This window comes from Aotus nancymaae, unplaced genomic scaffold (genome assembly GCF_030222135.1).
Source record: "Aotus nancymaae isolate 86718 unplaced genomic scaffold, 86718_ANA_hifiasm-v0.15.2.pri h1tg000041l, whole genome shotgun sequence".
NCBI classification, from domain to species: Eukaryota; Metazoa; Chordata; class Mammalia; order Primates; family Aotidae; genus Aotus; species Aotus nancymaae.
The window spans coordinates 42,670,504-42,698,423 of record NW_026988455.1 but is presented as its reverse complement, the minus strand read 5'-3'; the positions used below and the strand labels follow the sequence as shown (position 1 = coordinate 42,698,423).

Sequence of the window (27,920 nt, the reverse complement as noted above, 5' to 3'; positions counted from 1 at the left end):
AATTAAATAAGTAAAATAGATCAATAAGATTATGTTCTGCTGATGCAAACTTCAGATTTCTCTTGAAGGCAGTAATAGTTACAATTAAGCCATAGTGGGTTTTTTCCCATTAGTTTTTAAAGTTTTATTCACTTCTTTGTGTTTTGGTACCTATCAGTTATTCCATCTATGAAATTCTCTTGAAGATTAAGAAAAATATGAAAAGTTTAGGGAAAGATAAGAAATGTTTACACTCAAGTCACAATCTGAGACTGAAATATTTTCAATGAATTGATTAGAAAGGAACTAAAGTTATTTCTTAGATAGTATAAAAATCAGTATGCATCAAGTACTGTTCAAATCTTGACTTTTGTTTAACTATGTACTGTATTGGTTGTTTCTGGGTAATGGATTAGATGTTTTAAAATAACTCTTTGATTCTAGGTTGTTCTTATCTTCCCTTTTCTCAAGTATTACAATCTAATTAAATAAATCCAATTTTAATATAAACATGTTTTAATAATCAGTTGGGTTTCATGAAATTCTACTTTTATTTGTTTAGATCAATATGAAAGATAATAAAAATGCCAAATATATTGAAAATCATATTCCATCAAATGACTTGAGAGCCTTTGTATTTGAAAGTCAAGAAGATATGGAGGTTTTCCTCAAAGAGGCAAGTACTAACCAATGTATCACTTTGATTCACTTATCACTTACCTTCTAGTGCTTGAAGTTTTAACTTGACTAGAGCAAAAAGTGATAGCTAATTTTACCACCAGTTCACTCGCATGCAAAGTCACTCAGTTTTGTTCATTTATTTCCTATTTATGGCATTGTGGGGCAATTTATTTACTTTATTAAAGGAAACCAGCCCATAATATTCCATTTGTAACATATTTTGAAATTATCATTTGAAATTAATATAAAGAGTAATTCTATCATGTTTTAAGAAAAAAAACATAATGATGGACCTTTGGTCTTGGACATCCTTGTTTTGAAAATGTATTGGAATGAACTCAGTTTTCCTTTGAAAGGAAAATTAGTACGATGTTGCTTATTAATACAAATAAAACTTCTTTAAAAAGAATGAGAACCCTGTATATAGCTAGAGAAAAGCCAACATCCAAGAATCTAACCACTGAAAGACAATAAGGCTTAGTAGTTAAGAATGTATACTTTGTAGTTGGGCTGCCAGGATTTGAAATCTGGCTTTATTTCTAACTTGGGCAAGTTGCCTCAGTGTTTTATGCCTCAGTTTTCTTGTCTATAAAATGGAGGGTAGCATTATCTACTTCAAAAGATGGTTGTAAGGATTAAGTCAGTTAATAAATGTAAAGGTGCTTATAACAGTGCTTATTACCTATTATTATTGTTATATACCTACATAACATGTAGTATAATATTGTTAGCTATATATGATATTCTTAAATATATGGTTAGCTGTACGTTGTATTGTCTGTAAGACTTCTTACTCCTTTTGCACATGTCTTCTATTTCTTTAAAATGCTTATAAAGGTTAGGTTTAGATTTTTTTGTGTATGTCTTGTTTAAACAACTTTGTTAATTGGTCTAAGTGAGGAGAGGATTCTGAATCAGCTCAAGTGGTCCTCTGTTTCTCCGGTACACAAGTACTTGGAAGGAATCTTGACTTGCTTTGGCTCTTACATTGCCCTACTTTTGGTTTGGGAGTTGGCAAGGTATATGAATGTAAAGGTGACTGGATAAAAAGGTTCGATGTATAAAATTATAAAATGGACCCAAAAAGTTAAAAATTTGTGTATGTTAGAGCTATTTAAGCCTAACTAGTGATTCATCCATCTGATGTCAGAGCTCAGTTGCTTTGCTTGGTTTATGTGTCTTTAAGACATGATACGTGGTAAAGGGCATGCAGTCAGGTGTAATTAAATGATTTCTGTTTAGCAAATGGCCAGCCTAGCCTGTACGGAGTACTTTTCCTTGTGTCAAAAACTCATTCTGCCTCTGCACTGAGGACTTGAACCATATGTTGATGATACAATATAAATTCCTAATAATTTGACCTGTATTCTTTTTTCTTATGTTGTAACAACTTTCCATAACTGCTCATCAGATAGAACTAGAACTTTCTTCGGTATCTATGACTTTCTGTGTGTATATTTTAAGCTTTAAAATTTATTGTATGTAACCTTCTCCTTTAATTGTATCGACTACAGTACCATTTCCCATCCTTCAGTAACTTACAAATCATCTTCACAATTTTTGCCATTTCTGCATACTGTCACATCATAATTTTTGCCAAATCTGAGTACTACCTACGGTATTATTTCTTGTTTCTCTTTCAGTCACCTCACTTTTTGTTACTCAAACAAAATCTTCTAAAAGGAAATACATTATTACAAAGTTAGAAAACGAATAATAGGCCAGGTATGGTAGCTCATGCCTCTAATCCCAGCACTTTGTGTGGCCGAGGTGGGTGGATCACTTGAGATCAGGAGTTTGAGACCAGCCTGGCCAACATGGCAAAACCCCATCTCTGCTACAAATACAAAAAATACAAAAATTAACCAGGTGGGGTGTGCACCTGTAGCCTCACCCACTTCAGAGGCTGAGGCAGGAAAGAATTGCCTGAACCTGGGAGGCGGAGGCTGCCATGAACCGAGATTGTGCCACTACACTGCAGCCTGGGGGATAGAGTGAGACTCCACCTCAAAAAAAAAAAAAAAAAGAAAGAAAAAATATACATAACAATAAGACAACAAAAACAGTGTTAGTAAATTCTTTATCATTGCTTACTGAAAGCAGGTAACAGTAAAAAAAGATAACAAGGAGTTGAGGACATGCTGACATCATACTGCAACTTCTCTCCTTGGTATAATTTGAAATACTGAAAAGGAACTGAAGCGAAAATTACTGTCTCACTATGTAATTGTTTTATTTCAAACAATAAATTTTAATAACTAAATGTACCCCATATACTAACAATCAGTGATATATTGACTAATGGCCAATATTGTTCCATCTATACCACTACTCTATTTTTTTCTTAATAACTTATTTTGGTACTATTTCAAACTAACAGAAAAGTTGTAAGAGTAATACATGGAACTTCTGTATCCTATGTCCCAGAGTCACTGATTATCTACATTTAGTCCTATTTGCCTTATTGTTTCTCCATTGCAAAGTAAGTTCTGCTATAAGACAACGTAGGCATTCTTAAAAATCACTGTGTTGTGCAAATATGTGCAATAAAAACACACAAGACTTATGAGAAAATGAGGGTAAAGTACAATAAACAAAATTTTCGGCTGGGCACGTTGGCTCATGCCTGTAATTTCAGCACTTTGGGAGGCCTAGGGAGGTGGATCGCTTGAGGCCTGGAGTTCGAGACCAGCCTGGCCAACGTGGTGAAACCCCATCTTTACTAAAAATACAAAAATTAGCCAGACGTGGTGGCACACACCTGTAATCCCAGCTACTCGGAGGCTGAGGCATGAAAATCACTTGAACCCAGGAGATGGAGGTTTCAGTGAGCTGAAATCATGCGCACTGCATTTCACCCTGGGCAACAGAGTGAGACTCTTTATCTAAAAAAAAAAAAAAAAAAAAAAAAATTTCATCAATCACACAGAAAGATAAACCTAAGAAAAATGGTGTCATGGTTTTACATGTTAAATTGTTAAGTAATACATAAATACAGTAAGTGTGATGCTTTATTTTGAGAAGACCTGAAGTCGGCTTGTGAAAGTGGACATTGGATGACTCGTTCAGCTTGTGGGTTAGTGTGTTGTGGTTAAAGCAATTATAATCTTCCCGGCCTTTTTTTTTTTTGAGATGGAATTTCACTCTTATCACCCAGGCTGGAGTGCAGTGGCACAATCTCGACTCATTGTAACCTCCGCCTCCTGGGTTCAAGTGATTCTCCTGCCTCAGCCTCTCGAGTAGCTGGGATTACAGGCACCTGCCACCACACCCAGCTAATTTTTTTGTGTTTTTAGTAGAGACAGGGTTTTGCCGTGTTGGCCAGTCTGGTCTCGATCTCCTGACCTCAGATGATCTCCCCACCTCGGCCTCCCAAAGTGCTGGGATTATGGGCATGAGCCACCACACCCAGCCAGTAATTTTTTATTATATTCTGGAATTGTGGGTAGTACTGTAGAGACTGGATTCAGTTGTCTTCTTCCAAAGAGACTAGAAGAAGGCAGTTAGCTGAACTTAAACTCCAAACTCTGTCTCTCGAGCAATGGACAGCAACTAAAGTCTCCATTCAGTTGGTTTTTGTTGTTGTTGTTGTTGTTTTAGCCTTCCACTTGTTGCTTTCCTCCATTTCCCTGGAAATTTCCCATGCATTCATAATTTGTGGGGCAGCCAAGGATTTAGATGGGTGTTTTATGCAGATTTTGAGGCTTCTCACTTTGCAGTTTCCTTCTTCCAGGAATTTACCCTCTCAGTTTACAATAATTCTAGTCACCCCAAACTCCATCCTTCCATCCTATGATTTCTCCAGCCAGAAGGATTGCAGCTTTCTACCAGAATTCTGTCCCCACTTCTGATGCTCCAAATTGGAGAATGCCCCCAAGCCACAAGCCACATAAACACAAATCTCACCTAGTGCTATTCTTATCTTTCAGATGTCAACTCCCTTCCAACTCCTTCCTTTTGTCCATCTCCAGTGCCTTAAAATAATTGTTTTTAAAATTTTGGCCAGAGTTTATAATCACTGTTAGTAGAAAAGTTAGTCCAATACAAGATAATCTGCCAATAAAGTAAGCATAACTATCTCCCTTCTGTATTATTTTGAAGTAATTCCCAGATATTCTGTTTCACCTGAAAATATTTTGGTATATATCTCTATAAGAAGTAGCCTGTTTTTAATATCACAGTAAAAAAATTTATTCTAAGTAACATCTGATATGCAGTGTTCAAATTTTTTATCCCTCCCATGAATGCCAGTAGGAGTATGGTAACTTTGTAAATCATTTCAGTAGAGAATATATGGTAATTAAAATAATATTTTCTTTTCCCTATATTCAGGTTCGTGACAATAAAAAATTAAGAGTAAATGCTGTTATTGCTCCCAAGAGTTCATATGCAGACAGAGCGCCTTCAAGATCTTTGAATGAACTTAAGTAAGTCTTGAAAATATTAAGATTTATTTAAATATTGAATTAACATTTATTGTCACATAAATAAGCTGTTACAAGCTGTATTATTTCCTTGCCGGATCTCTACTTAAGGAAAAACTTAGGCACAGGACTATGATACAGTTAGCATACAGTGAGTGTGATGTGGTATGATGTTTCAAATCTGCGGAACGATATTGAACTATTTAATAAAAGATACTATTAAGGCCATTTCTTACAGTTTTTACAAAAAAAAAAAGAAAAAAGATACTAGTTGGTTAGCTATTGGGAAAATGAAATGATAAATTATCACTTATAATACAAAAATAATTTCCAGAAGGACTAAATGTAAAAATTGTCACTATAAAATAAGTAAATATCTTAATTCAGAATATAACTAAACATTTGAAACATAATAGATGAAATTTAAAAAGTAGTTTGTAATCATAAAAAGCTTAAACTTTTGTGGCAAGTAAATCATAAGTGATTTTAAAATAAAAAAAGAAAAAATGTTGCTGTGTCATTGCTGAAATAATGTATGTTTTACTGTTTACCAATGACTTATAAACTGATTTTTTTAGCAATATTTTCAGAAGGAAATCTAATCAATACTTTTCCTTTCAGACAATATGGATTTTTCTCCTATTTGAGAGAGTTATTTGATGCACCTGATCCTGTAATGAGTTACCTTTGCTGTCAGTATCATATTCATGAAGTTCCTGTAGGAACTGAAAGGACCAGAGAAAGAATTGAACGGGTAAGTAGTGAATCATGTACTGAATCATGTACCAAAAATGCAGTTTTGTTAAAACTTAGCTAAGGCAAGTAAAATGTGTCAGAATTTAAATAAGTCTGTTGTTTTCAACCATGGAGAAACTGTCTTTGTATTTATTTTCCATATGATATAAAACAGTAACTGTTAACTAATACATTATGAGAAGAGTGATGTGGAATTAACTAGAACAAATATTTATTACATTTAAGGTAATTTAGTAAAGTTAAAACCTGAAAAGAAATACCTGGTACCCTAACCTGATTCTGCTTTGCTTGGTAAGCCTATGTTCAAACATTGTATTAATAATAGTTTAGTCTTTTATTATATGTGAGATTATCTTTAAGACAAATTATACTTTAGAATGCTAGGCTGGGGTATAAAACTGTTTTTGGTCAACTGCCCTTAAAACTTGTACTTAAGATTATCTCACATATGAATGACCACTCATGATAGAATTGTTTTGGCTGGTACATACAGCCACAGAAACTCCTAGTTTCTGTATTCTGCTAATGCTGTTTGGAATTTTATTCTTACAAGCAATCTCTATGACTCCAGACCATATGCACTTTTATCACAGGCAGAAACAGAAAAGAAATCTCTCCTGGAACAGGTTTTTCCAGTATAAATACTGAATTTCTGTATTAATACTGCTTATAAGCATCTGGTAACTAATTACAGACCTAACTGCTACTTATAATATTGAATTTATTAGAAAATATGTTTTAAATTTCTTAACAACCAGTATATAAATATTCCCAAGATGATTCATTTGGGGCCTCTCTATACTTCATTAACAGAAGGTAGAAAATTGAGAGCTCATTATCAACCTGTTTTGCAAAAACAAGTTACTTATAAGTTGCCTGCCTTTGATTAGAATTATACCTTATTATGGTACTCATTTTCGAAAACCGAAAGTAGAATTCTCCATGTGGAGGAGGGGTAGGCAGGCCTATCTCTGAAAGTAAGGTAAGTAAGTGGGACTTCTTTACTAAGGCAGAAAGACAATAGAAAATTTGATAAGGACTTTTAAACTTAACTTTGGGGCAGAAAGGAGCAATTTCTTTACTTGGAAATTTCTTTTCCTTTTTGAACATTGCTTCAAATTGAGTTGTTTCCATGTACTTTTACTGTTAACATGTTTAAGTCACTTAGGGAACTTTGGCACTGCTGTTTGTACTAGAGAAATAGCTTTGGAATTCATATAATTTATATTAAAAGTGAAATTAATTATCCCCATTTCTTTTTCAGGTGTTTTCATTAATCTTAATCTCTTTGGTTTTATATGCTGTATTTTTTAAATTCTCAAACACATCAAATACCTTATCGTCCCAGTGTCTAACTCAGTTCTGTGTTGTATATAAATAATTTATGATTATATGCTTTTCAGACATGTATATGCAGGAAAACTCAATTAGAAAGTATTTCAAACACCTGGTAAAGCCCTTGACATTATCTTAGCTATCTTTCAGAAGACAGAAACCTTTATTGAGAAAATTTACTACCTTTATGTCCTCAGTCCTTCTGTTTAAGGCAGTAATGGCTGGATAATGGCAATAATGGCTGTATCTCTTCCTCAGAATAAAAATGCATTCTTTATGTATGTTTTGCTTTATTATTAAGTTTTAACATCTTAGATTCTCTAACAGTATACCCTATGTATGGAATTGTTCTCTCATTAATTTCTAAGAGTCTCCCTTTGGTTAAATTGTCTGCTGACTTCTTTAGCTTGAGATGTCACTTTTTTGGGAAGTGTCCTTCCTTCACTAACTCTGTAATTTCAACTCCAGTTTAAAACTCATTTTTAGGAAACTTGGATAGGCTAAAGTCATCCAGTTTTTCACCTTATTTCAGATTAGTCGGGATTTAAGATTTATACCCGGTTGACCTAGTGTGCTTAAATACGTCTTACCTCTTCACTTAGACTATAAAATTCTCGAAGGAAACAAACCACAATAGCATTATAATAGTATCTAAAGGTTTTTAGAGATTGGAAACAAATCTCTAAATCTAAAATCTTTAATCTAAAAATGCTCTGCATTTCATCAGCCTACTCTATAAATATACAAAAATAGATCAAAGAATGGTCTGGTTATGGTATTTATAATATATTTTAGTTTATGAAATGTATGTATAAATTCTTGAGAGATAAGTTCTAAAAAAATTTAGAAGAAAAGGCTTTGAAATCTACGAAAAATGTTTCACTTGGTTATTCTTCCCAAATACACAGGAACTAAATATAAGATTATATATCTATCTTTGAACAGTATAACTGAGAGGAGGGGAGAGTAAATGACTTACCCAAGATAACATAGTTCAGTGTACTGAGCACCCTTCTCTCCTGGTATCTCTTGCTCCTGTTATCTCTTCTTTAGATGTAACAAGGCTCCAAAACTACTTGGGAGAGTTGTAGCATAGAAGTATAGCTGACTTTGCTAGTTGTATGAGCCACCTTTTTTGAAATAATTTTGTTGGATAGGTTAAAAAAAATTTGCTGGACACAGTGGCTCACACCTATAATCTTGGCATTTTGGAAAGCCTAAGTGGGAGAATCTCAGAGGCAGGAATTCGAGACCAGCCCCATAGGAAGCATGGAAAAACCGTATCATCTCTGCAAAATTTTTTTTTAATAGGCAGGCATGGTGGCACGTGCCTGTAGTCCCAGCTACTCGGGAGGCTGAAGTGGGAGGATCACTTGAGCCTGGGAGGTGAGGGTGGAGTAAGCCATGAGATAATGCCACTGCATTCCAGCCTGGGTGACAGAGCAAGACCCTGTCTCAAAAATAAAAATTAAAAAAATGTGTATCTAGTATATTTTGATCTTCCAAAATTCACTTGGTCTGTATTTCTAATTAGTACTTTAAAAATTTATTAATATTAAATGTGCACTAATACTTGTTTTACATTTTAGGTAATACAAGAAACCCAATTAAAACAAATTTATACAGCAGAAGAAAAGTATGTGGTGAAAACTTCTTTTTATTCAAACAAAGTTATTTCTAGTAACACATCTCTAAAAGTAGCCCAGTTTCTCACAGTCACTGTGGACCTAGAGCAAAGAAGACATTTAGAAGAACGGCTAAAGGTTGGTTAATTTGATGCGAATGTTAGAAAAGAGTATTAACTGGATTTCTAATACTTTCATTGTAACAGTTTTTTTTAATGTTAACAATTTTTAAATATTTCGTAGGAAATTAATAGAAAATTGCAAGCAGTGGAATCAGGGTTGATTGCCTTACGTGAAACAAGCAAACACCTGGAGCACAAAGACAATGAACTTAGACAAAAGAAGAAGGAGCTTCTTGAGAGAAAAACCAGGAAAAGACAACTGGAACAAAAAATTAGTTCCAAACTAGGAAGGTATCTTTTAGCCTGTTCATGGGGGCAGAGCACAGAGTGCTGTATGGGAGAATATTAATTATACACTGTCGTAACAACACCTTTTCCACAAGCACACTTTGTAGTAATTTCTCTGTAAAGCTTTAACCTTACTACATAAAACACAGTTTTAGTCCATAGGGCAAAAGGAGATGAACCTTCAGTGTTACAAGTTCTGTTCCTTGATCTGCTGTTCCAGTCTCTGGACTCCTTTATATGCTTAAAAATTAATGATGATCTTGAAGAGGTTTTGTTTAGATAGATTACATTTATTGATATTTACCACATATTAGAAATTAAAACTGAGAATGTTTACAATATTCATTTTTTTTTTTTTTTTGGTAGAGATAGGGCAGTAATTTATTTTAAAAATAACAAAAACCCATTATATGTTAACATAAACATTAAAAATAACTACTGTAAAGACAAAATACATTTAGTGAGAAGAGTAGCATTGCTTTACATTTTTACAGATTTCTTTAGTTGAAGTCAGTAGGAAAGTTTTTTCCTATTTGATTCTGTATTGAGTTTGTTGTGAGATGTTTGAGTTGAAGTATATGAAGAAAATCTGGCTTCTCATAAATATGCAGTTGGAAAAGGAGTATTTTAGACTTTTCAGATAATTGTGGATATTCTTAATACTACATCAAAACTTGCCAAAGTATAGTTTATTAAAGTTTAATTAATTGCAATGTGGAATCTGAAACCATATCAGTAAACTTGTATACTCTGTTACATTAAAATACATTGCACTGTAGATGGCGCTTTTACCCATGAATGATTTAGTTATAGCATGCATTGGTCATTTGGAAAATACTGGTTCATCAAGTCACATAGATATTTCAAATGTTGACATACTTTATTATATAATATTTTTAAAAGATGACATTGATCACTGATTCTATCAGAAAAGCTATTAAGAATTGGGAAGCTGCATGCAGTGGCTCATGCCTGTAATCCCAGCACTTTGGGAGGCCAAGGTGGGTGGATCACCTGAGGTCAGGAGTTCAAGACCAACCTGACCAACATAGTGAAACCCTGTCTCTACTAAAAATACAAAAATTAGCTGGGCGTGGTGTTGGATGGCTGTAATTCCAGCTACTAGGGAGGCTAAGGCAGGAGAATTGCTTGTACCCGGGAGGCAGAGGTTGCAGTGAGTTGAGATTGTGCCACTGTACTCCAGCCTGGGCAACAAGAGTGAAGAGTGAAACTCCATCAAAAAAAAAAAAAGTTTGAACTTTATCGTTGGAGCAAATAGTCATTTTCCTTGAAATGACAAGCTCGCTTTATTCCTTTTTGGAAAAGCAAAAACGACCAAATAGCCAAGTGCAGATAATAATAGGGGTTTTTTTTAAGTAAAAATGGTATTCCATGAAAAAAAGTCTAGTATAACTCCAAACTTAAGTAATCACACAAGTGCTTTTCCTTGAAACAACCTTTATACTTTTGAATATACTGCAAGTGTTTAATAAGTACAGCCTGCCCTCCGTATCTGTGGGTTCCACATCCATGGATTCAACCAATCACAAGTCAAAAATATTCGAGAGGCCAGGGGCAATGTCTCATACCTGTAACCCCAACACTTTGGAAGGCCAAGACAGAGGGATCACTTGAGTCCAGGAGTTTGAGACCAGTCTGGGTAACATGGCAAGACCCCATCTCTTTAGACAGCAAGGGAGGGTGGAAGAAAGAAAAATATTCGGGGGGTCAAAAATGGATGGTTGTGTCTGTATGGAACATTTACAGACTTTTTTCTTGTCATTATTCCTTAAGCAATACTACAACTATTTATATAGTATTTACGTTGTATAAGGTATTTTAAGTAATCTAGAGATAATATAAAATACATGGGAGGATGTGCATAGGTCATATGCAAATACTACACCATTTTATATAAGGGATTTAAGCATCTGTGGATTTTGGAATTCTTGGGGAGTCCTAAAACCAATCCCTGTTGGATACTGGGGGACAATTATGTACTTCCTATTTCATCACATAGAATATTAAAAATGCATATACTTAAGATTTTGAGATTTAATTAAGTTTACGATTTTTACTGCTTCATCAAGCATATTCTTAAGGGAATTTGGCATTTTAAAAAATTTCAAGTGCATGGCAGTGAAGAATGTAAGGACTAATATACTTTTACTGGTGTTGGTTTGTTACCTTGATTTATTCTAAAGCACTAGCATTTTTACTCTCCATTGCTTTTACACCATCAGTGCAAATGTCAGCATGGTGAGAAAGGCAAATGATATCCTGTTATTACCATGAAAATAGTTTCTAGCTCACAGATTCCTGAAATAGTTTCAGGTATCCCCAGGAGTCTGTGGACCACACTTTGAGAACCACTGCCCTACATGATCGTCCAAAACAGTATGTCCATTGAGTTCTGAATGATGGTAGGAGAGGGGAGGGGAAGGTGTAGGCAGAAAAATTGTCAAACTAGGCTTTTTTCTCTCTAGTTCTGAAAGAGAGTAATGGGGATGGAGGAAGTTATACTGATTTTTACAGAATAGATTAGATTAGGCACCTGAGGGTTTATCTCACTCAATTCAGTTGCAGTCTCCTTGTGACAATTAGAATTATGTTTGCTTGGCCTTAATGGGTCATATATTCCATAGAATTTTGTATGAATATAATATTGTCAAAAGTCTTCCTTCTTTTGTTTTCTTTGTCTGTCTTTCTTTTTTTGAGATAGGGTCTTGCTCTGTTATCCAGGCTGGAGTGCAGTGGCATGATAATGGCTCACTGCAGCTTTGAACTCTTGGGCTCAAGCAATCCTCTCACCTCAGCCTCCTGAGTAGCTGGGACCACAGGTGTGCACCTCTATGCCCAGCTTATTTGTAGAGATGGGGTCTTGCTATGTTGCTGGGACTGGTCTTGAACACCTGGCCTCAATCAGTCCCCCTGCCTTGGCCTCCCAAAGTGCTAGGATTACAGGCATGAGCCATCACACCCAGCCAAAAGTCTTCTAAATGGAAAACTACTGGCTTATTGTGAAAGCCCAGGCAGCCATTCTCAGAACTGATTATAACCTTTATTTTGAATTTAGGTATTTTACAGAAACCAGAATATATAAGGTAGGATAAAAGCTATTAGGGTATCAAGTCTGGCGAAAATGCACACGGTTTCCAGTTTCGAGCTGTTTTCCATATCCCACTGTTAACACAGCCCACAGCTTTTTGTTGTTGTTCTGTCTTCTTGTCTATAGACTAGAAATTGTGACACAATCGATCTTTAATAATAAGTAACAGCTCTTTGTTTTGAATAAGGTATGTTTACCTTGTTTATCCTTTTTTAAAGCAAACAACTGCCCATTAACTTCTGTTTTTAAAATTGGTAATGTGCCTTGGTTGTTTAAAGCAAGATGTATCTATTTAGTTTTGCTTTCCAGAATTTGTTTCAACTTTAAACGTTTTTTTTTCAATTTGTAACCCTTTCCTTCATTTCCTGTTCAATCATCTGCAAAACACTCAATCTTTACTGTGCAACTGCTGTATTGAACCCATTGTCTAAAACTAAACTTTCTCCTCATAATGTTGATTTTCACAGTGAGATGACTTTTCATGCATGTTACCGGCCCACTATCTCCAACTTCTGTTCGCTTTGGACTACTGCATTGGTGACCTAGTTAGTGGTCTCTGCTTGACTAGTCACTTCTCCATTTAATTCATCCACAAGACTGTTGTAAAATTTATTTTGTTTGCATATTCTTACCCCATTCATTATGAGGCCTGGTACAGTGGCTCATGCCTGTAATCCCAGCACTTGGGGAGGCTGAGGCAGGTGGATCACTTGAGGTCAGGAGTTTGAGACCAGCCTGGCCAACATGGTGAAATCCTGTCTCTACTGAAAATACAAAAATTAGCCAGGCGTGCTGACAGGTGCCTGTAATCCCAAGCTACTCAGGAGACTGAAGCAGGACAGTCACTTGAGCTGGGAAGCAGAAGTTGTAGTGAGCTGAGATGCCACTGCACTCCAGCCTGGGTGAAAGAGTAAGAATTCCATCTCAAAAAACAACAACAGAAAAAAAATTAAGACTTTCTACAGTTAGTTACTATGCGAAATTTAATTAATCATAAAACCTTGTCTAAAGGACAGTAGTGTTTATTCAAAATCTTGTTTTGCTTTACCCATTCCAACTTATCTCCCTCCCCTCCCCAACATACCCTACCTTGTACCATTCAGGCCACTCTCCACAGCACCCACTGAACTTACTGATTATTGCTTCCATCATTTGTTCTTTTTCCTTGGTGGCAACATGGTGTAGTGGAAAGAATATGGACTTTGGTACCAAACCCATCTTAACACTTAATATCTGTGATTTTAGGCAATTTTACTTAACTTCCCTGAGCCTTAGTTCCTTCATTTTAAAAATTGAGAGCATAGGCCGGGCGTGGTGGCTCAAGCCTGTAATCCCAGCACTTTGGGAGGCCGAGGCGGGTGGATCACAAGGTCAAGAGATCGAGACCATCCTGGTCAACATGGTGAAACCCCGTCTCTACTAATACAAAAAATTAGCTGGGCACGGTGGCGCGTGCCTGTAATCCCAGCTACTCAGGAGGCTGAGGCAGGAGAATTGCCTGAACCCAGGAGGTGGAGGTTGCGGTGAGCCGAGATCGCGCCATTGCACTCCAGCCTGGGTATCAAGAGCGAAACTCCGTCTCAAAAAAAAAAAAAAAAAAAAAAAAAAATTGAGAGCATAGTATTAACTTTAAGGATTCTTGTGTTGTGTTTTTTTTTTTTTTCCTGTTTCTTAGCTATTAACTGTCTCCACTTAAGCTCTTAAAGGGAAGGGACTGTTTTATAAACTATATTAATAGCAACAGAAACAACTTATATTGATGGATCAGTTATGGGCCTGGCACTATATTTAGTGTGTTACATGTGTTAATTCCCCCTCATCCATAAGGAAACAATGTATTACCTTTTCTAAGCTTCACCACAGCCCTATGGAGGAAGTATTGTTATTATCTATAATTTATAGATGAGGAAACTGAGGCTCAGAAGAGCAACTTGTCCAGAGTTAAACTGCTTATTAGTGAATGGCAAAGAGGAAACAAAGCCATCTTTCTGACTCCAGATCCTAAACCATTAACACAGGTATTACCTGGACTATGCTGGGGCACATACTATATCTCAACAAATATTTTTCAATCCTGACTGATCACATGAAATGATTGTTTAATCTAGGAGCGAGCAGTTTATATATCTAAAAAGCATTGCTAAATATATCCCAGAAAACTGCGGGAGACCTAAGAATTTGGGCTCAATCCTGTGTTTAACTCTGATTTCTTCATTATTATGTGTGTCATACAGTTTAAAGCTCATGGAACAGGATACTTGCAACCTTGAAGAGGAAGAGCAAAAAGCAAGTGCCAAAATCAGAGAAATAAATGTTCAAAAAGCAAAACTTGTTACCGAATTAACAAACCTAATAAAGGTAAGATATTTCCTTAATTGTAGTCATTCTTTAAAAAATAGTGAGTAGATAAGATAGTAAAATCTTTAGAGGGAGGGAAGGTTTTGGACATTATATAAGCAAGAGATGTTTATCATCAGTTTCATCTTGCTTAGTTGTTTGACATTTTTTTTAGAGATAATAGGATAGAAGCACTCATTAGGCTAAATGTGTTTATTCCGATGACTTTCTTAAAAACAAAGGAAGACATCTTCTAAAAAAATGGTAATAAGAACTGTTTGAGAGAGATGTCAGTCAATAGGAAAATTATTTTTTCCGGCCAGGCGTGGTGGCTCACACCTGTAATCCTAGCACTTTGGGAGGATGAGGCTGGTGGATCACGAGGTCAGGAGTTAAGACCAGCCTGGCCAATATGGTGAAACCCCGTGTCTACTAAAAAATACATAAAAATTAGCCAGACATGGTGGTGCGCGCCCCTTAGTCCCAGCTACTTATGCTGAGGCAGGAGAATCCCTTGAACCCCAGAGCAGAGGTTACAGTGAGCTGAGATCACAACACTACACTCCAGGCTGGGTGACAGAGTGAGACTCCATCTCAAGGAAAAAAAAAGCAAAATTATTTTTTCATGGTTTATTATTTTAGAAAACTGTATTATTTTTAGTTCTAAAACACAGGTAACATAAAAATTAACTCTTAAGGGTTTTTGTTCCTAGATTTGTACTTCTTTGCATATACAAAAAGTAGATTTAATTCTCGAAAATACTACAGTAATCTCTGAGAAGAACAAATTAGAATCAGATTATATGGCTGCATCTTCACAACTCCGTCTTACAGAGGTAAAAATTTTGCCTTTCCTTTTTATTTTGAGATTCTAACCTCAAACCACTTTGAAAATATCTATCATGTGTCATCACTTGCAATATACAGTTTGTTGTTTTATGCTATTTAACTTACAAATCTAATGCATCATATTGATGAAGCAATACTTAAAATACGTAAGACTGGCTGAATAACTTCAGCAATTTAATCTTTTGTTTATATCTGACTGTGAAATGATAAACACAGAAATGGTGGAGGGGAGAAAAATGTGATATACCATATTAACTTAAAACCTGAAGGAGAGCTGGCAACAAGATGGTAGTGACAGTGGCATGGTTTTTGAATCTCCAAAATCCATTCCCAAAAGTGGAAGAGCAGCTAGAATAATATAACAACAAACCTATGGACAAGACGTATAACAAAACTAAGTTTTAGGGTACCCATATGGGTGTACTGCAATACTATTCTGACACTAGCCATCCAGAATCACTATTGTACTTTACACCATGGGGGCACAGTTCCCAAGAAGACCCCCCTTACTTCAGACACTATCTGCAGGTTTATGGGTCCCCAGGTCACTTATATTTCTGACCAACTGGCTACAAATTGAGGAGTTCCTATGACCCCCACTTGGGTTCTATAATTTGTTAAAACAACTCAGAATTCAAGAAAACGATATTGTTAACGATTATAATTTTATTATAGAGATACAGTCAGGACTAGCCAAATTAAGAGACACAGGGCAACATCTCAGAGGGTCCTAAACTCAAAAGTTTCTTTACTCTTTTCTTGTACAATTAGTGCACGCCCTCTTCACACATCTACATCTTCACTAACCAGGAGGCTCTATGAAGCTTCAGTACTCAGGTTTCTTGTTGGGGTTTCATTATGTAGACATGGTTGATTGAATCATTGGCCATGTAGTTAAGCTTGATCTTCAGCCCCCTTCCCTGGAGTTTGGGAAATTGGGCTGAAGTCATATGGCTCAAAGACATGTATACTGTTCAGATCATACAGTTGATCTTTGTGGCATTTTCTACACCCATCCCGAGTCATATTCTTAGCATTAACTCAGGAGGGATCCAAGGGGCTCATGAGTAATAAAGATTGTCCTATTGCTCAATTCCAAGAACTTTGGAGGAACCAGCAACAAAGCCCAAATTCTTTATTATACAACACCTGTGAACTCAAAATACAAGTGGGTGAAATAAATCAGCAGCAACATCAAGATTAGCATGGTATCAGCAAGGGAGGGCTCAGAGAACCCAAAAATCAGGTTGCCAGCATCCTGATTATCTCTAAAGGGAAGAGGTCCCATTAGTTTTAGAATGCTTAGAGATCAATTTGAGAGCAGCTAAAACTGGGAGGCAACTTTATAGACTCAGAAAGGTTGGATAGTGCTGGAGTGATCTAGCCCTATGAACTCTCAAACTAACTGCAAAATTCCTTTGCAGAATAAAACTTCTTACTGAAGAGAACTAGAGCTACATAATAAAGGAGATAATAAAACATTCTATAGTTATAAGTCTGACAGTGTAACTGAAGCACAATTCTCTGAAAATGCAAGAACAGAAATAATGCAAGTAAAATAGAATATATATACTGATTGTCCTGTAGGTATTTTCAGGAAATAAAAAGTTACTACTTCAAATTAGATGTTTTGGGAGAAGAAAATAAGGGAGAATATCAAAATTATTTATAGTAGGGAGCCAATAGATAGTATCCCCCAAAACTACTAAGGATATTATATAAGATATTTGCATAATAATAACCTTTAGAATAAAAATAGAAGCCTTCCTAAATATCAAAAAGATGTACAAAGACAAGAGACGGGCAGGGCAAGAAAATCACGTAACTAAAGACTAGATATTTTATTTACAGATATAAGAAACATAAAAACAAATACGACATAAAACAGTGGCAGAGCTAAGGCCAAACATCAGTCATATTATTAAATGTAAATGGATATAATTTACCTGTTAAAATATTTTTTGGAAGTAAATTCCAACACTTGCAGAATATGAGAGGTACATCTTAAAGAGATTGAGAACGCTTTAAAATAAAAGGATGGATGGAGTACAAGGGATCTTTTTAGGTGATAGAAATGTAAAATTGGACTGTGGTGATGTTTACGCAGCTCTGTAAATTTACCGACAGTCATTGTACACTTCAAATGAGTGAATTTTATGGTATACAAATTATACCTCAGGAAAACTTAAATACATGAATGTGCAAAGGTGTACCAGGCAATTGGAAATAAAATTTCTAAAAGGCTTAAATATTTGAATATACTGCTATGGAGTGATATATATGTTCTTAGGTCAAAAAAAAGAAAGGAGAGAAAACTATAGTATGTTACTATCAAAGAAAGGATCAGGGAAAGTGATTACTATGCCTTTATGTTGGCTTATTTAAAAATTAGAATGATAAACTGGAATCTTTTTTTTTTTAATTAAACTGGGGTGGGAAAAGACAAGGTTAAAAGTTACACTCGTCTAAATAGACCTTATATTTTGAGTTAGCAACATAGCCCAAAAGAGAAAAATAATTCCAAATGACTATAAAAAACACTGTAATATGATTCTAAGGGCAAAAAGAATTGCAAAAAAACTTGTACTGTTTTCAGTTATCATATTAATAATATTTGTAATGTTATTAATATTTGTAATGTTATTCTGAAAATACAGAGTAAAGCAAATGAGTAGTTATGTTAATATAATTAGTTTTTCAGCATAAGAGAAAAGGGATTCAGATATGAAAGAAGATATGAATGAAAGAAGTAATAAAAACTTAAAACTTTTAATTTGAATGTAATTAGCAGAATGAACTCACAATGTATTTTCTCAAACAAACAAACCTAGCTTTGCCTAGTAAAAAGACCTACATTATGGCTTCTAAATACTATTTTCCACTAAAATGACCATTAGAGAAATGGCTGATTTCAGGTCCACAGGAAGAAATGTTTATATAAGATTAGCCATGATCGTCTGGTCATAAGAAAAATCAAAAAAATGATCAAAGATGACTTGGGTAGCAACAGTACCTGGGAGCCTACATGAAGAATCTTTTACTGGCCATACAGAAAGGGATAATAGATGGAAACTTACCAAAATGTCTAAATCCACAAGTTTATAATGATGCTAAAATAATATTGGTCACTTTGGAGGATATTGGGGAACTGGCTCGTGATTTTGAAAAATGGTTAAATAGAAAACTTTGCATTTATCCTGCCTTTTCTATATGAACTGTTACTGAGAATAAAAAAATACATGATGAGAAGTTCTTCTTTAAAGAAGTAATGTATAAACGAGGAAAGAATTCAACGGTTACTACTTTGCAGCTGCTGATGAATCGGATTACATTAGTTTCCAGCAAACAAAAAGATAGCCAGACATTTATTTGCATCCTAGTGAAAGGACACATCACCACTATGGAATAGGGTATCTCTTCTCACACTGCTATAAAGAACTGCCTGAGACTAGGGAATTTATGAAGAGGTTTAGTTGACTCACAGTTCCACAGGCTGTATAGGAAGCGTGGCTGGGGAGGCCTCAGAAAACTTAACAATCCTGGTGTAAGATGAAGGAATAGCAAGCACGTCTTACCATGGCGGAGTAGGAGAGAGGATCAGGGGGAAATACTACACACTTTTAAACAACCAGATCTTGTGAGAACTCACTCACTATCATGAAAATAGCAAGGGGGAAACCCACCCCATTATCCAATCACCTCTGACCAAGAGCCTCCCTCAACATTGGGATTTAGAATTCAACATGTGATTTGGGTAGGAACACAGAGCCAACCATATCATTGTGCCCCTTGCCTTTCCCAAATCTCATGTCCTTCTCACATTTCAGAACACAATCATGCCATCCCAGCAGTCCCCTAAAGTCTTAACTCATTCCAGCATTAACTCAGAATTTCAAGTACAGGTTTTATCTGAGACAAAGCATGTCCCGTTCACCTATGAATCTGAAAAATCAAAAACAAGCTAGTTACTTTCAAGATACAATGGGGGCATAGGCATTGGGTAAATACTTCCTTTCCAAAAGGGAGAAATCACCAAAACAAAGGAGCTACAGGCATCATGCATGTCTGAAACCCAGCAGGGCAAATCATTTAAGTCTTAATGCCCCCCAAAAATCTTTGATTCCATGTCTCACATCAAGGCCACACTGATGCAAGGGGTGAGCTCCTAAGGCCTTGGGCAGCTCCACCCCTGTGGCTGTGCAGGGTACAACCCCCACAGCTGCTCTCATGGGCTAGCATTGAGTGCCTGCGACTTTTCCAGGCACATGGTACAAGCTGTCAGTGCATCTACCATTCTGGGGTTTGGAGGACGGTGGCCCTCTTCTCACAGCTCCACAAGGCAGTACCCCAGTGGGGACTCTGTGTGAGGGCTCAAACACCACATTTCCCTTCCACACTGCCCTAGTAGGGCTCTGCCCTTGAAGCAGACTTCTGCCTTGACATCCAGGCATTGCCATATATCCTTTGAAACCTAGGCAGAGTCTCCCCCAAACTTCAACTCCTGCCTTCTGGGCACCCACAGGACCAACACCATATGTAATTCACCATATTAACAGACTGAAACTGAAAAACCAGATGATCCCTTCAATATAAAATCATCAAAATCCAGCATCCCTTCATTATAAAAACTTGCAACTAGGCATCAAAGCAGACTTCATCATTCTGATAAAGGATATCTGAAAACCAACAGCTCATATCAATCTTGGTGAAAGACTAAACTGTCCCCTTATGACTGGGGACAAAGAAAATGCCCACCCTCACCACTTCTAGTCCACGTTGTACTAGAAGTTCTAGTCAGTGCAGTAAGGCTTAAAAAATTAAACATTTACAGACTTTAAAAAAATTTGTCTATTTCAGACAAACATGATCATCATCTCTGGAAAATCTTAAGGAATCTGCAAAAATGCCAGTAGAACCATCAATGAAAATTTAGCAAGACTGTAGGAGATAAATTCAGTATATAGAAATTCATTGTGACTCCCCCTACAAGCAGTGAACAATGGACAGTTGCAATTTTAAAACAATACTATTTACAATAGCAGCAAAAATGACATACTTGGCTGGGCATGGTATCTCATACCTGTAATCCTAGCACTTTAGGAGGCCAAGGCTGGAGGATGGCTTGAGCCACGAAGGTCAAGGCTGCCATGAGCTGTGACCACACCACTGAACTTCAGCCTGGGCAAAAGAGCAAAACCCTGTCATTAAAAAGACAGGCTTTGGGACAGGCCAAGGCAGGCAGATAATCAAAGGTCAGGAGTTCAAGACCAGCCTGGCCAACATGGCAAAACCTTGTCTCTACTAAAAATACAAAAATTAGCCAGGCATGGTGGTACACACCTGTAATCCCAGCTACTTGGCTCACTGCAACCTCCACCTCCCAGGTTCAAGTGATTTTCATCCTCAGCCTCCAGAGTAGCTGAGATTACGGGCATGTGCCACCACACCTGGCTAATTTTGTATTTTTAGTAGAGATGAGGTTTCTCTATGTTGGTCAGGCTGGTCTCGGACTCCCGACTGAGGTGATTCACCTGCTTCAGCCTCCCAAAAGTGCTGGGATTACAGGCGTAAGCCATTGCACCTGGCTGGCACAAAGCTTTTGAGGGTGTTAGATATGTTTATTATCTTGATGGTAATAGCTTTACAAGTGTGTATATTTGTCAGAACTCATCAGGTTGTCTCCTTTAAGTATTGCAGTTTATGATTCCTTAGTTACATCCCAAAAGTTAGAGAAGAAAGCTGAAACAAGTTACAAAAAGAAAAAGTTTTATCATATATTTCACTTGTCTTTTTTTCTAGTATTTTTATTATGACATTTTAAACATATATAAGAATATGAAGAGTAACATAATATCCATATGTTCACTACCCCTCTTTAACAAATGATAACCCTTGCCATATTGTTGTAGCTTTTTAAACTTCTTCATGTATTCAGTCTCTTTATACCCTTCCCTATCTATTCATCTACTTTTCCAGAGTCTGCTACTCTCCGGCAGGGTTATGTACATGATTCACTGTACACTTACCTGCATAAATGTATCTGTTACATAAATGTGAGCTATGTAGGGGTGTCTTTTTGTCTTTTTGTGGAAAGCATCCATAGAGGATAGATTTTAGGAAATGTAGACATAGGATACACGGGGTGAATGGAAAGATTAAATCAGAGTAAGCTTTATTATTCTGAAGCCAACCTCTTCACACCCTTTGACTTAAACAGTTTTGCTAGCAGATAAGCAACTAGGAGCATGCAGGCACAAACACATGTAGCCAAATGCAGCTGAAGATTAGGTTTGGTATTCCAGGATTGGGCAAAAGCCAGAGATGTGGAAGACAGGAAAATCTTCTCCCCCACTCCCCACTCCCCACCCCACCAAGAACAAAGGAAGGAAAGATGGTAGAAAGAATAGCAATAGTCATTCTAAATAGGTAATCAGGGTCCCGCAAAAAGCAACCAAAGATAAGTCTTAATTGGGAGTAGGGAGAGAAGAAACTGAACTAGCTGCCAGAGGAGAGCCTCATCAGGGCTTATTTCCTAGGCATGTGAGTAAGGTCATCTACACTTATTCATCTGTTCTATTGTTAAGTTATTGTAGAGCCCATGCTGAAGTTAACTTCATGGATTGAGCTTATGAATGTTGTTCGAGTAGGAAATGTTGTTATAAAAGAGATTTCATGAAGAAGTTGACCCATCAGGCAGATACTATTGATATGTATAGCTTTAAATCCAATAACACAATTGTATTAGTTTTCACGCTGTTGATGAAGACATACCTGAGACTGGTCAGTTTACAGAAGAAAGAGGTTTAATGGACTTAACAGTTCCATATGGCTGGGGAGGCCTCATAGTCATGGCAGAAGACAAGGAGAAGCAAGCCACGTTTTACACAAATGGTGGCAGGCAAAAAGAGAGCTTGTACAGGGAAACTCCCCGTTTTAGAACCATCAGATCTTGTGAGACTTACTGTCATGAGAACAGCATGGGAAGGACCTGCCCCCATGATTCAGTTGCCTCCCACTAGATCCCTCCTACAACACATGGGAATTCAAGAGAAGATTTGGGAGGGGACACAGCCAAACCATATCAACAATGCAATATTTGATTCTGATGCCTGAAGTTTTACTTTTAAATCAGTATTAATGAGAACTTAAGAAAATGAGTTTGTCATGTTAACATAAGTATGAAATCAGTGGCTTTGGGTGCTTCTAAACTTGAACCCACTCTTGACACAGTGAGAGATGCTCCTCCAATAGTCCTTATAGATGATCTCAGGTCAGTACAGATTGACAGGGTGTTCTCTTCTGATCCATTTTGTTAATAGAAATACTGGGTTTTGGTTTTTTTTGGGGGGGTGTGGGGGGGACAGTCTTGCCCTGTCACCCAGGCTGGAGTGCAGTGGCACAATCTCAGCTTACTGCAACCTCCACCTCCTGGGTTCAGGCAATTCTCCTGCCTCAGCCTCCTGAGGAACTGGGACAACAGGCAAGCACCATCACACCTGGCTAATTGACTAATTTTTGTATTTTTAGTGGAGATGGTATTTCACCATATTGGCCAAGCTGGTCTCAAACTCCTGACGTCAAATGATCCACCTGCTTTGGCCTCCCAAAGTGCTGGGATTACAGGTGTGAGCCACCGTGCCTGGCCAAGAATACTGTTTTGAGTAGAGCTGACTGCTGTGTTTCTGGAAAGTAGAAAAGTTTTTTGGGGAGGTGTTTTGTTTTCAATCTGTGAATTACTAATTTTTTTTTTTTTTTTTTACAAAGACAGCTACTTTCAAATTTAAAATTCCTGTAGTTGAATGCATCTAGGTTATTTAGAAAGCACAAATAGCCAAAGTAACTCATTGTGTATTATTTTGATATTTTAATGATGTATAATTTCTCAACACATTTGCTATTTTGCCTTTTTTTTTTTTTTCTTTTCTTGAGAACGGGGTAACGGAGTCTTACTCTGTCACTGAAGCTGAAGTGCAGTAGCACAGTCAACAGCTTGCTGCAGCCTGGAAATCCTGGACTCAAGTAGTCCTCCTGCCTCAGCCTTTCCAGGTATCTAGGACTACAGGTGCACGCCACACATCTGGCTATTTTTTATTTGTAGAGATAGTTCTGTGTTGCCCTGGCTGGTCTCAAACTCCTAACCTCAAGCAATCCTCTCACCTTGGCTTCCCAAAGTCCTGGATTACAGGTGTGTGCCACCATGCCCTGCCGTTTGCTTACCTTTAAAATTAATTGGAAAAATTTGACTTAGCACATTTTGATTCTCTTTTTGTTCTTGTTCGTTTTCCTTGCCCTTTGCCCAATTTTGCTGTTACCACATTCCTGATTGACCTCTAACTACTGCGGCTTACTGCCCTGTCTAGGCATTAAGTCCTAATAGCTGTATTTTACTGATTTTGCATTCATTTAACTGCCAGAAGAAAATATACTCATTTTTATATTGTGCTGCAGAAATATACAGCTTCATAATGTTTATTATACATGATCCAAAGCTTTACAGTAGTCTTCCAATGTCTACTTCCAACTTCTAGCCCTTTTTTTACCTTGTTTGGCTGTTCCAGTGTTCCTACCATTGCTTATAACCTCTGTTATCTTTCCTGTATTATTCCTTCACCTTTGTCATTCTGAGTCCATTGCTGCTTTTAAAACCAGAACTCTTCCTTGACACAAATACACACACCTTAGCAAGTTTTTCCATAGTAACCTTACTTAAAACTCCCAACTTTATTTTGCATTTTCTCAGCAATATTTCATACCACGTTGTTTTCCTTATTCATATGTTGATTTGAAAGTTCTTAAATGATCTGAATGAACTTATAGTCCCAACTACTTGGGAGGCTGAGATAGGAGGATCTCTTAAGCCCAGGAGTTCGAGTCTAGCCTGGGCAACATTGTAAGACCTTACCTCTAAAATAAAAAAATAAAATTTTTAAATGCTTTTCATTTACAAATGCTTTACTAGCCCTTTTGTAAGGTTCTTTCACTTCTTGTTCTGCATACTTAATGTTTGTTGCTGTCTGATCATAGTCATTAGCCACACATTTGAAAGGGTCAAGAATGAGTAAAAATATATAGTAGAGTAGGTGTATGGTAGTTCACTTTCTCTTGTACGTACTCGTTTTCTTCTCATGTTTGCTGCCATTTACCTGCACATGATTTTATCTATCTTATCTGTTCCTGCTATCCACCTTCATTTGAACCAAAGAGAAATATTGTTTTTCCTACTTGTCCCTTTGAACACATGGCGGTTGCTCTAAGGGACTATTACTACCACTTCTGGTTTTGTCCGTTTTTCTATCATTAAATAAATTCACAAAAGAAGACAGACACAAAATTTCAGTAGAGATTGTATTCATGAGGGGACTTACAGATAATTAACCACTATGGAGTTTGATACTTTCTCAGATTTTTGGAAGGTAAATAGGGCAACAATTCTTATAAAACATCCGCAGAGAAAGGCAAATGATTGGAAGCCTCTCTTTGGTAATGTCACTAACTTACGAACTATTTTTAGGACAAGTTAGTAAGCTGTGTGAATTCAAATACAGAGGTAGACAGATAAAAATTTCTGTTATTTTGTTTTTGACCATAGGCAGGTTTCCTAACTACTCCAAGCTTAATCATTATCTGCAACTTTAAGTATGATACCTACCTAATTTGCAGGGTTATTATGATATTTGGTTTAATAATATACATCAGGATGCCTAGAGTGCTGCTTAGCATGGAGCCAGTGTTTCCTTTAAAAGTATAGAAATGTTAGTCATAAGAATGGGAAGTTGTTACATTGATTTGCTTATACTAAGTTTAGGAGTTCTTTGCTTTTCATCTGACCTCTCCTCCGCCTACGTGCTTGCCACTCTCCCTCAAAAAAAAAAACAGAATTTCAGAGGAGACGATTTTTACTCAAATGAGATGTATATAATTTTGAAGAAAACATTTAACAAGGAAATATTATTCCCTTTATTATGATTAAATTAGTGTAAGTAGAATTTATGGACTTGTATATGAAAAGTCAGTTAAAATTACTGTTTTCTAAATTTCAAGTATTACATTAAAATTTAAAGTTGACTTTTTAAAAAAATGATTTTTATATTTTTAAATGCGTATTCTGTCTGGTAATTAAAACAAATGGTTAACATTTGAATTTGAAATCAACTAAATGGAATGAAATTGTATTAAAATAACAGTTTATATATATATATGTAGTTTTCATAAGAAACTCTGTGAATAATTCATACTTCTTCCACAAGAGGGCCTTCTTAGAAAAGCTTTTTCTTGTTTAATGCCGATATATTTCTGTACAATTTCCATGACAAATGAACTTTCACAAAAAGAATTTAGAAAAAATAATACTAATGTTTTCTAGGATATATAACTACAAAGTAATCTTTTTTGAGATACTGCTGGGGGATATTTTGTACATTTCACCCATTTCTCCTCTTACATCTTAAACAGATGGAATATTTTCTATTCTCTATTAACTGTTAAAGGCTAGACTCTAAGCAGAAATGTAGATAAAGCCTTTTCACTAGTCCGAATTTACAGCATTATCTGATATAATTATATATTCCTTCCCCCTACCCCCTTAAAAAGCTCAGCAATTAGTTTTAAAAACAAAAAGCAAAACAGGTGCCACGTGAAGATCTAATGTCACAAACACATATATACATAGATATGTGCAGAAAGAATATTTTCTCAGATAAATATTACACATATGCCACCAAACGGAAAGAAACTATTAAATGAGATTTTGTCCTTCTAAGTCCAGAGCTTCAAATTATCAACTCATTAATATGTCTTTGCCATAATGTTCTAACATTTTTAGCAAAGTCCAGAGGAACAAGAAGCAGGAATAGAAGAAATTAGGAGTGTTTAGTTTCTATCCAGCTCTTCCTTGTTTTGCCTTTGCCCGAGTACAGTGGCCCTTACAGAGCAGAGTAGCGGTGATTGGGAGTCTTTAACATTTTCTTTTATTTCTCTGAAGCTGTAGGGACTGAGGAATTTATTCAAGGAAATCACAGTACTAAGTGATTAGTATAAAGGCTTACTTGTATTTTCAGTTTGGTCCAGTATATATCCTTTTACTTTTCATAACTATTGTCTTGGTTTAGTTTATTTGCTGTCAAACTCGTGTGCATAAAAATCACTTGAGGGCCCCCTTAATAATACAAGTGTCCAGGCCATTCCACCAGATCCCCCACCCTCAAGTGTTTTTTGTGCCAACTAGAGTTTGAGAGTTAATGCAAAGAGCAAACTAGACCTGTTTTATTTCTCAGAAGTCTGCTAGTACCGTAACCTTGGGCAAGTTTCTTAATGTGTCTGAGCCACATCTACAAATAGAGATAACACTTTTCTTTAAGATAATAATGGGGATTAGGATAATTAACAGGATAATGACTGTAACAGTGCTTGATCTACAGAAGACATTTAATAGATGAGATACCTTCCCCATTACATGTGAAATGTTTGCAGTCTGGCTCTTGTCTGCCAACTCCGATCTTTTACATCCTTACAAATTCCTCTCCTCCAACCACATTAGATTATGTATTTCTTAAATAAGCAGGTCTTTGAGACGTACATGCCCTAAAATTCATAATCACCTATCCTTGGAATGTCTTCTGCTACTGTTTCTTATTTCTTGTCATTTAAGGCTGTTTAGTTGTCACAGCTTCTGTGGCCACTCTGACCTTCCCTACATACAGACTTTGTCCATTCTGCTCTCGCTGAGAGGTGCCATGCTGTAATGAAGAGCGTGTGTCCTATAAGCAGATAGGGATCTGAATCACGACAGTCTCTAACTAAACGTGTGGGCTTGAGCAAGTTACTTAATTCCTGTCAGTCTTTTTTTTTTTATGCACTAAATGAGGATAATATTACTATGCAGTGTTTGTGAGAAATAAAGGGAATAATGTATGCGAAGCACCTAGCCAAGGGCCTCGCACAAAAGCACTCAGTAAAGAATACCTGTTTCTGTTAGGTTAATAATCCTGTGTCTTTTTCTCCTTATTCACCTTTCTGTGACCCATGCAGATTATAATACTGGCATTTAATAGGTTCTCAGTAGTTATTTGTTGAAGGAATGAGTAGATCATGAATAAATAACTACATGGATGGCACTTGGAAAACTATCAAACATGATTTAAAGGTTCTGACTACATTTGAGCACTGAGTTTTCTGTTATGAAGCCTATGTACTGTGTATCTCAAATCTCATTATAATATAATTACATGGCCAGGCTTGGTGGCTCATGCCTATAATCCCAGCACTTTGGGAGGCCAGGATGGATGGATCACTTGAGACCAGGAGTTCGAGACCAGCCTGGCCAACATGATGAAACTCTGTCTCTACTAAAAACACAAAAATTAGCCAGGCATGGTTGTACACGTCTGTAGTCTCAGCTACTCAGGAGGCTGAGGAA

General features: G+C 36.5%; 1 protein-coding gene across 3 annotated transcripts in view; it reads left to right on the top strand.

Moving 5' to 3' along the window:
• SMC5 (structural maintenance of chromosomes 5) overlaps window positions 1-27,920 on the top strand; it is a 92,503-nt gene that overhangs the window by 53,143 nt on the left and 11,440 nt on the right. For all 3 annotated transcript variants that reach the window (XM_012453888.2, XM_012453882.2, XM_012453872.2), the window contains exons 11-17: window positions 542-655; window positions 4,993-5,087; window positions 5,706-5,838; window positions 8,765-8,938; window positions 9,044-9,213; window positions 14,554-14,677; window positions 15,370-15,492. In XM_012453888.2, the coding sequence (XP_012309311.2) occupies window positions 542-655; window positions 4,993-5,087; window positions 5,706-5,838; window positions 8,765-8,938; window positions 9,044-9,213; window positions 14,554-14,677; window positions 15,370-15,492 (933 nt within the window). The remainder of the gene's footprint in view (window positions 1-541; window positions 656-4,992; window positions 5,088-5,705; window positions 5,839-8,764; window positions 8,939-9,043; window positions 9,214-14,553; window positions 14,678-15,369; window positions 15,493-27,920) is intronic.